The sequence below is a fragment of the Rhamphochromis longiceps genome, linkage group LG12, assembly GCF_057381845.1.
Source record: "Rhamphochromis longiceps isolate RC_006_pf linkage group LG12, R_longiceps_female_GT1.1, whole genome shotgun sequence".
Classification (NCBI taxonomy): Eukaryota; Metazoa; Chordata; class Actinopteri; order Cichliformes; family Cichlidae; genus Rhamphochromis; species Rhamphochromis longiceps.
In genome coordinates this window covers 43338935-43348092 of record NC_140568.1, presented here as the reverse complement: position 1 = coordinate 43348092, position 9158 = coordinate 43338935, and the positions used below count along the sequence as shown (strand labels likewise).

Here is a 9158-nt window from a genome sequence, read left to right as displayed (position 1 = left end):
ATCAGACAAAAACAGAATCGACCTGCATGTATACAGCGCTTTTGCAGTCTTACTGGCCATTCATGCAGCACTTTATGCAATACACCTTTAAGTACTTATCCAGCCCACAACCATTTAAAATCACCAGTGCACTTAACAGTCTCTGAGTACCCAGAATAATAGAGCCTGCACAAGCCACGCAAAACATCCCAAGCACCGCTACCCCAGAACACCCACAGTACCCGGGGCCTTGTGGTTCGTGCTCTTTAGTTTAAACTGTTTTTTTTCTGTGAATTTTTATAGCTAAACCAACAGTTACCGTGATGAAGACTGAAGGTGTGTGTTTGCAAAGACAGAAAGATTAAACCTGGAGAGCAGGTGTGCAACTGAGTGTGGCGCTCAGGTAAGGCAGGAATCACTGACCGGAGCTGCCGTGCTGAGCGGGAACAGCGAGCTCTGTGACCAAAGACACGAGGCGCTGCCTTGATTCATAAATATTTTATGTACAAAATAATGTTACAAGTATATTTAACATGTGTCACATTAGAATAATGATAAGTACTTTACATACAGTCTTCATATTTCACAGTACATACATGGGGGAAAGGAAATCACAATTCTAGCTGACTGTTTACAATAAATACATGCTCTGGATGTAGGCATTGGTTTCATTTCTTACAAACTTACAGTGAAACAGAGTGCAAGAGTTCGGGTGTAACTACAGATGTGGCTCACTTCTAGTTGCTTTCGTGCAGCCAGTTTGGAAAAGTAAAAAGTGGGATGTCTGCAAAGGCCACATCTGTCAAATACAACCCGAAACATGAGAGAAAGCTGAATGAGGCTCGCTGAACACGGAGGTCCTTGGCACATAAACAGACAAGAGGGTGGAAAAAAACCCACTTACAGTCAGTCCGTTCAAACCGGCCTGTTTGCTCTGCCTGTATTTTCCTTCAAAGTTTTACGTTAATGCAAAATGCCAGCTCATGTTTGGAAACACGAGAGCGGTCAAATATGTGACAGTGCACGCGCGGCGAGGCTGCGGCGGCTGATTCTATCTGACCTAGTTTGTAAAAACTGTTAAAGTAAACGAAATGGAATGATCATGTTTGGTCCTATATTCGTGTTCACGCTACGTAACACTTAAAAGGGTTTTTCAGCTGTTGTTTCCATTCACAGCATTTTGTCACCATCACAAATTAGCATTAGATCAAAACCTCAAACACCCAACGGCCCAGCAGTCAGTCAGAGTTTTTGCTTCTGAATAACATCTTTTCTTTTCTTTTAATTTACAAGTCAGTGTTGTCATATTTCAAGTCTCTTAAAGCAGGCTAGCTTCGTTAGCTAACTCATCTGCTTATTTTAAGGCAACGCAATCCATAAAAACTTGCTACAAAATCAAACCACAGCCCGTATTAGTGCTCCTGCAGGTTCTATAGATCAGTCTGAAGCTAACATCAAAGGGAAAAACACGTCTGAGGCATTTCCTGTTTAATTACCTGCAAATCATCAGGATCTGACGCTGTATCACAATATTTCACACTGTTAAATTTGGCTGCAAATGTGTGACGCTCACTCTGTGGATAATGCATAGCCTGACTACTGTGTGACGACTAGTCCTTTCTTAAGTTGTGTTAATAAACATATGTGCGTTACAGTTACAACTCCGTCTACGACTAAATTGTGTATCAGTCTTAAAAGTTTCGGCTTTCTGCAACAAATCAAATAAAGCATTTGTTCACTGTAGTGTGTTTTCATGACATTAGGTTTTGGATCCAGAGGTTGTTCCACACACACGGTGTCTGTAAAGAGTTTAAAGGCCTCAAAGGCTCAAACATTATAGAAGAATATGGGCTCGTGTAATCTCAGTGATACTCACAGTCAACAGACAGTCAATTCACCAGCAAGGACTACACCCTGAAACACATTTAGACAAAGTTTATGGAGGGTGAGCAAAGACTTAGGCCTACAGTGGCGTCGGCCTCACTGAGGGTCAGCAGGGGCCCCTGTAGTCATGAAAAAACAGAGGGAGGTCGTTTATAGACGCATGAGTGAAAGGGGAGTGTTTGAGCTGTCGTCCTGCTGCTAAACTTCAGAGGTTACTGATCAGGTCTAGTTTTAAAATGTGTCGCGCGGTCAAGTATCTCGGTGGTTTTTGAAAGTCAGAATGATTTTATCCAGATTAACTCACTAAAATATTAAATTATGAAATGACACCACAAAAAAAAGCAAAGTTAACTGGATAGATGCTATGCTGAGCTTCCCTTCACCTGAAACGATCACAGCTGCCGTTCCTGAGAACGTTTTCAGAAGTTTCTTCCTGTTTAGACTTTTGTTTTGTCTCTGTCGTTGCTGAGAGCTTTCTCGTAGGGTTGGTTGGATCGGTGATTCTCTCTAAAGTCATCGTCTGATATAAAATCCATTGACAGGACTGGTATCGCAAACTGGTGCTATGAAAAGTCTTTTTTTTACATTTTGAGAGACGATCTCTTCCTCAAAATTTGCCCTTTTTAACAAATCCATTTTTCTTATTCCAACTATGATAAACTCGTACGTCATCAGTCAGAAGGGTCTCCGTTAGTTAAGGATGAAGGTGAAACGCTGCTCACAGACAAAGCCGCGCTTCTAAACCTCGCTTTCAGTAAAGCCCGTTTCGGCTCATCTGCCTTCCTCCGCGGGGCGAGTTTCCGATTTCAGCTTGACAAACTCTTTGGCCACCTCGTCAGCAGGACGCTGGGACAGGATACGCATCACCGTCATGCCCGTCTCGTCGGTGTGAACGCGTGGCCCGAGAGGACACCAGCACACGCAGCTCTTGCGGTCGGCCACGTCGCGCAGCTGAACGACGGCCACGCCGACCACCCGGTCCGCCCGTCCAAAGCAGTAATCCTTCACCGTCACCTGCAGCTCGTAGCAGTCCGGGGATTCTTTACCCAGGACGCTGCGAGCAGAGGAAACAATTAACCATCTGCGGTATCTCAACCCACTCAACAATCTTACTTGCTGGCGCTTCAGATTTCCAACTCACAACTGGAAAGCCTCGTTGAATTTAGCCGTCCAGCTGTTGTTCTTGGATTTTGTGGTGAACTTGCGCTTCTTGTCAGCCAGGAATGGACCGACCATGGAGACGTCGACGAAAGGCCGAAACATCCCAGACGTCTGCCACTTCATGTCGTTCACCGCGATGACTGGAGGGGAGATGAGAGAGAGGGTGAGCAGATAAAGGACAAGAGAGACAAACACAAAGCAGTGGGGGTGATGCTACTGCATGCACGCATGTAGATTTACAAACACAAGAGTGAAAAAATGATAAGAAACTACTGAAGATATAAGAAAGCATTTCGAGTTCACCCCAAGTTTACTTGATTTGGTCAAAATTTGCTCCTCGCTATAAGTTTAAATTCAAATGTTTGAACAGATCTGCTCCGTGTGGAGACGAGGTCTGTTGTTGTGATTTAAACACATCTGTATGCGTGCGTCTCACCTTTGACGTTGACCTTGCGCTCTTTGCCGAGCAGCATGTCGATCTGCAGCAAGGCCTCTCCGATCGGCTTATCTACCCCCGAACCTGCACGACACAGCCGGAGCGGTATCACACACTAACGCGATTAAACACATCTTTAAACTTCACTCACTGTGTAATTCACTTCTTATGGCGGCTTCAGTGACCCATTTTCATTTCTTTATTTCTGCTTTGGGCAAGCTTGTTAATTTAATCTCCACACAAGCTGATAATGGAGAGTTGGGTGGCAGAAATGTTACACCATCAACAACAGCGAATCACCAAAGTCCAGTCAAATACAGGGAGGAGGAGAGGAGGCATGCGCTTTGTTTCAAGGGTGCAAAAGGACCTTTCATTAAAGCTCATCGCTGTGATAGCAACATTTCCAAAATTCTCCAAACTTTTCTCATTATTTTCCTCTTTAATATTAACTGTGAGCTGCGAGGGGCTCCAGCTCTACACGAGTGTGAAGGTGTTGGTTCTGTTTCTGTGTTGATTCGTGGTGAGGAGCACTCCACCTCCTGGGGTCTATTTTACTCGGAGTTTAGCGAGTTCTTCTTGTATCAAAGACTTACCCCTATCAGGTCTGATCTTCTCATTGGCGGTGATTCTGATGCCCATCCCATCATGCACTGAGAGGACAGGGAGGGGGAGAAAAGTTTAAGGAACATTTTAGCTCGGTTTGAACCACAGAGAAGACAAAAATCATCCACACTGTGCGTGCAGCGAGTGAACTTTGTGTGTGTGCGATCACCTTGGGAGTGCTGTGTGGTGACAAAGGTCTTGATGAGAGCATCGGTGCTCTGGGAGTAGAGGGAGAGGGCGTAACGCAGCGATGCCAGTTCAGGACTTTTCTCGACGAACGCCTTCTTCAGCCCATTTCCTCCTGCATGGAAATATTGCTGAAAGGAAAGGAAGTGGCAAGGTGGAAGTGAGGAAATGCTCACTTTAGAGGAACATCTCAATACTGAAGAGTATTGAAGAGTAATACAATTTTCTTCTAAACTCTAAGCTCATCCAGGCACTTCAAATACGGCAGCGAGACGGAAAAATGAAGCTGTAAAAGAGATGTAGGTGTTCACCTACCTTGATTGACTCGAGGCTTGCATCAATAATTATGCACTGCTTGGGCGTCAGGGTTTTGGCTTCACCTCCTCCCTACAGAAGTCAGAGAAGTTATACATCACAGATACACAAAACCAGATCATGAGCACACAGCACACATCAGTAAGTCCTGATGCTGGATAATAACTACAGCTAACTATTAAAGAAAGTCTGGAAGTTTGCAGTTATGAGCTGTGAAGGTGGTAAAATGGATTTGAATGTACTGCGACTTGTGCAGGTTTACTGACTTTACCTACGATTCAAACTGCAGGGTTATTATTGAACTGTAATAAGAATTTACAATGAAACATAAAGGCAGCTACGCCCTTTATCGACAGTCTACGTGTGTTACCTTGAGGTTAGAAAGTCCTTTAGCTGCTGTGAGGAGCTGAGCTCCCTGCAGAGAGAAAGACAGAGAGGCGGAATATATGAAATCTTAATAACCTTCATTTTTTCATTATTACTGCAACATTAAAGAAATCTAACAGCAGCAGTCGTTTTGTAAAAATGCTGATGTCGGACACTAGATGGCAACACAGGGCTGGATCTGCAGCACACTGCATCACACTTAAAGATGGTCATGTATAAGCTAGCTGTAAACTCTATTTACTTTGTTTTTTTCTGTAAAAAATTATTTTTGTAAACTAATTTAGTACATTTAGGAAAATTAGTATGATGCTGAGAAGACAGAAAAACATAATAAATACAACTGTCTCTAAATTTGGTTAGATTTGACCCCCAGCAAGAAACAACTCTGTCTCAGACATATTACCAAAAAAGTTTTAAAAGAGAAATCAATACAAATTGGGACACACTGTCCTAGATGGTTGTCCTTTCATAAATGTGTCCTTGTGTGTGTGTGTTTTCCATCTCCTTTACTGTCCCCAGAGTAATCTCATGAGTATGTAAACGCTGGACTTTTGATGGCCACTCAGCTGGTTAATGTGCTCACCAAGCTGTCATTGCTCTGAGGCAGCACGATGGTCTTCTCCAGGCTGCTCAGGACGATCTTCCACAGATCCTTTAAGATCCTCTTCAGCACCGTCTTCTCACAGATGTCAGCAAAAATACTGAGACTGGATTACAAGCAAACACGGAAAAATGTGAGGGACCGTGTCACTCTGTGCCCGTGTGCTGCACAAAAGACTGACACAAACACAAATAAACCCTAACGAAGAAAAACTAACACGAACATGATGACAAAGGATACATCTGGCTTTTTCAAAATGAAAATAAAAAATCCAGATATTCCAGTGAAACAGAAAAGAAGCAAATATCAATGTTGCTAAAAAAAAATCTTTTTGTTGTGATTGTACAGCACGCTCTGTCTCATAGCTGAGGCCTCATTCATCGAAATAATTTGATTGCTATGGAAGCAAAGATACGGCCTGATCAGGTGACGCAAAAAGATGAAACATATTAACATGTTATGATGCTGGGTTTCTGTTAAATCTCTCCTTGTTTTATTTAATAATAATAATAATAATAATAATAATAATAATAAGGTATATCATTAATAACCATGCTATATTGAGAGGTGTGTAGTTCTAAACAGATGGACTTTGAGGCGCAATTTAAAAATAGAAAGTTGATGGTCTGGAGATCTGGTGGAAGTGTCCTCCAAGGCCTGGAGCAACTAAAGGCTCTGAGTCCTGTAGCAGTTCAGGCGAGCAGATGAAACAGAGTAAAGAATTCAGCTCATTTGATCAGAGGTAGTGATGATAATTCTCTCAGGATGAACACAGAAGCATTTTAACTTTTCTGTTTCCATCGACTTTCTACCACTTTGTCCAGTTGAGGGTCTCTGAGGGACTGGAGCATATTGTAGTGAGTTTTGGGATTTGGGGTGCATGGTCATTTTTTAACGACTCATCTGTTTTCAGTCATAAGCCAACGAGCAAACGGTGGATAATCCTCCTTTCTTAACCTATAATGTTTTATTCTGAAATGAGTGAGACCTTCAAGTCATCAGGAAGGTGTTTACAAGACCTCACAGCCAGCTGTTCTCCCAGACTTCTACTTAAATCCACAGGTATTGCCCCCTGGTGGCCACTAAAAGAATGCAGCTAGGTCTATCTTTTCTACTGTGTACATGTTTTACATCAACTTCTTTTTAATAAGCTCTTGTAGTGGATTAAAAGTGGATTAAAAGTGCCAAAACACAACAGTTGTCGCCTTAAGGCTCTTTATACTGTAAGGTACAGACGCTGTTCAGCTTAAAGACACTGTAGGACAAGCCCCTTTGTTACCAACAGGCCCCTCCTGTTACTCCATACGTTTGTACTTTAAAATGCTGTCTGTAATTTGTCACACGACAACTTCGATGAAGGCCACAACCTGACACAAACACACGCTGGTTGATGGTCAAGTTGTTTTATATACTACAAGTGTTGCTGGAGCTTTAACCAATTCAAATTCCCCTCATTCAAAATTTGAATGTCACCAGTCTTACCCAGTAATCTATCTGCCCTTCAAGCCAGTGACTCCCTGATCTTTAAATTCATTGTGAGATGTCTCTGTGTTTAAGGCTGCTTATTGTGCAGCGCTCGTCCTTTCCATCTCCACCTCATCTGGGTCGTCCTGACTCCATCAGCCATCTGTTTACACTGCTCCACCAACACAAGTGTCTCCGGTGACTTCAGTCACTATCTTGAACCTTCAGCTGGAGCCTTTGCTCTGTCTCATCACTTTGCATACTCATATTTTGAATCTATGTTTCCCCCGTACTGCAATACTGTTCATATGATATTCCAAACAGCACACTCTGTACTAATAAATAATGAGACAAAAAACACACATATGAGTTATAGCAGCTTGCAGCCATAAAATATTAAGGTAAAAAAAAAAAAATGTCTCGGAAGTTTCTACCTATGAGCACTGCGGTACCGCCAAGCTGGATCGATTTTAACTCGCAGAAAGTAAAAAATCATTTGGGTTAATGGAAATACACGTTTCATTTAATCCATGAAATTAATGACTTAAAACTTCAAGAGTACATTCAAGTTAGGACAGTCACTCTGGTGGTGTACTCTGATATAATCTACTTTACAACATTAGCTACTTACTTCCCATCCAGAAACTCCATGAGGGGCCTCAGCATGGTGTCAGCGTCTGCCTCAGCGGTGCTGTGGTTGGGGGGGCCTTTCATCTGGTAGAGAATCTCAGCCATCTGACGCATGCAGCCGTTAATGCGAGTCTGGAAACTGGAGGCAGAGACCGAGGCAAACTTAGAGGAAAAAGACTTCTGCAAAGGCGGTGAATGCTCAGTCATTCAAGTGTGTGTGTGTGTGTGTGTGTGTGTGTGTTAGGTTCCAGCTCTATCAGGATAAGCTTGGCTTGGGCTTTTAGTTGGCTTGATTAAGACACCAGGAAATGAGCATTTTTACCTCTTAGCAAACATGGTGCTGAAATTGTCCAGGACGGTGCTGAGCTTCACCTGCAGATCGTTCAGGATGTCAGCCGCCTCAGTATCCAGCTGCAGCACACATAAAAGAGCAGGAGCAGAAGGGAAGAGGAAGAGGAGGTGTTCACAGGTTATTTCAAACTTTTATTAGCAGTTCAACAGTCTGCTCGATAGACTGCAAAAACCTCAAGCATGAATCGGATGCAGCTTCGCGGCCGAGTATCCTGTGCTTCTGCAGCACGGCTGTCAAACTCGTTTTCATTTAACGAACTAGAAGGAGCCCAGTTTGATCTCGAGCGGGCTGGATCACTAAAGCCGCAATAACCTTAATATACATATATGCTACATGTATGCATAGAAAATATAAAGTACATTCAGAAATCATTTACATTTATTGAGTCATAAATTTATAAACAAATGATAAGATTGAAATTAGAAAAATGTAAATGAATCCAATAATCCATGACATTGTTACAACCTGTGAGCCAGGCTCAGTAAATATGTATGAACCAGACTGTGGAGTTAGACGAAAAGGCAGAAGTCGTACAAAACGCGTGCACGAGCTCTACTGCAGGAAGCGTGCTGAAAAGATGACGAGCTGTGTGTAACACCACATTTCTTTCACGGTAGGTTAGACACTGATGACTGCGAGCGCGTGAGTCACACAGCGACTTACAGTTTGGGCGTATTTGCAGTTTGATAGGTAGGCAAACAGGAAGTAAATGCTGACTAAAATGCACATTGGAAAGGCCGAGTTGTAAAGAAATCACATATGTAATGGGCGATACGGATGATGACTCCTTTTATGCCTCTTAAAAGCTATTTACCAGCGTGAAAAGGACACTTCGAGCTGTAGAGTGCACGCCACTTCCTTAAGAGTAGAGAATATATAAATACACCTCTGAAGTTTGAAGTCTGTAGTAAAAACTATTTCACCTTTTCTTAGCAGGAAGCTGTCACCTGTTTTTCATAAGGCTTCCCATGAGTCAACTTTGTGAGGATAAAAGTGTTGTGAACAAAACAGACGATAATAAACCTGATGGCTGACGTTTCGAGCAGAAATAAGGAAGCTGCAAACACAGCAGCTTTATATTAAATGATTTTAAATGACCAGGCTAACCTCTCTTTTAATGGACTCACTGAAATACGAGCGCTGCACATTTCTGGGTTTCA

General features: G+C 42.7%; 1 protein-coding gene across 2 annotated transcripts in view; it reads right to left on the bottom strand.

The window, feature by feature from the left end:
* Nucleotides 1-1139: 1139 nt before the first annotated feature.
* LOC146658061 (protein unc-13 homolog B-like) overlaps nucleotides 1140-9158 on the bottom strand; it is a 73670-nt gene continuing 65651 nt past the window's right edge. For both annotated transcript variants that reach the window (XM_085426459.1, XM_085426460.1), the window contains 10 exons: nucleotides 7969-8057; nucleotides 7648-7785; nucleotides 5535-5658; nucleotides 4935-4979; nucleotides 4565-4636; nucleotides 4233-4380; nucleotides 4054-4110; nucleotides 3461-3544; nucleotides 3005-3164; nucleotides 1140-2917 (listed from right to left, as the gene is read on the bottom strand). In XM_085426459.1, coding sequence (XP_085282585.1) covers nucleotides 2635-2917; nucleotides 3005-3164; nucleotides 3461-3544; nucleotides 4054-4110; nucleotides 4233-4380; nucleotides 4565-4636; nucleotides 4935-4979; nucleotides 5535-5658; nucleotides 7648-7785; nucleotides 7969-8057 — 1200 coding nt within the window. In that variant the 3' untranslated portion in view covers nucleotides 1140-2634. The remainder of the gene's footprint in view (nucleotides 2918-3004; nucleotides 3165-3460; nucleotides 3545-4053; nucleotides 4111-4232; nucleotides 4381-4564; nucleotides 4637-4934; nucleotides 4980-5534; nucleotides 5659-7647; nucleotides 7786-7968; nucleotides 8058-9158) is intronic.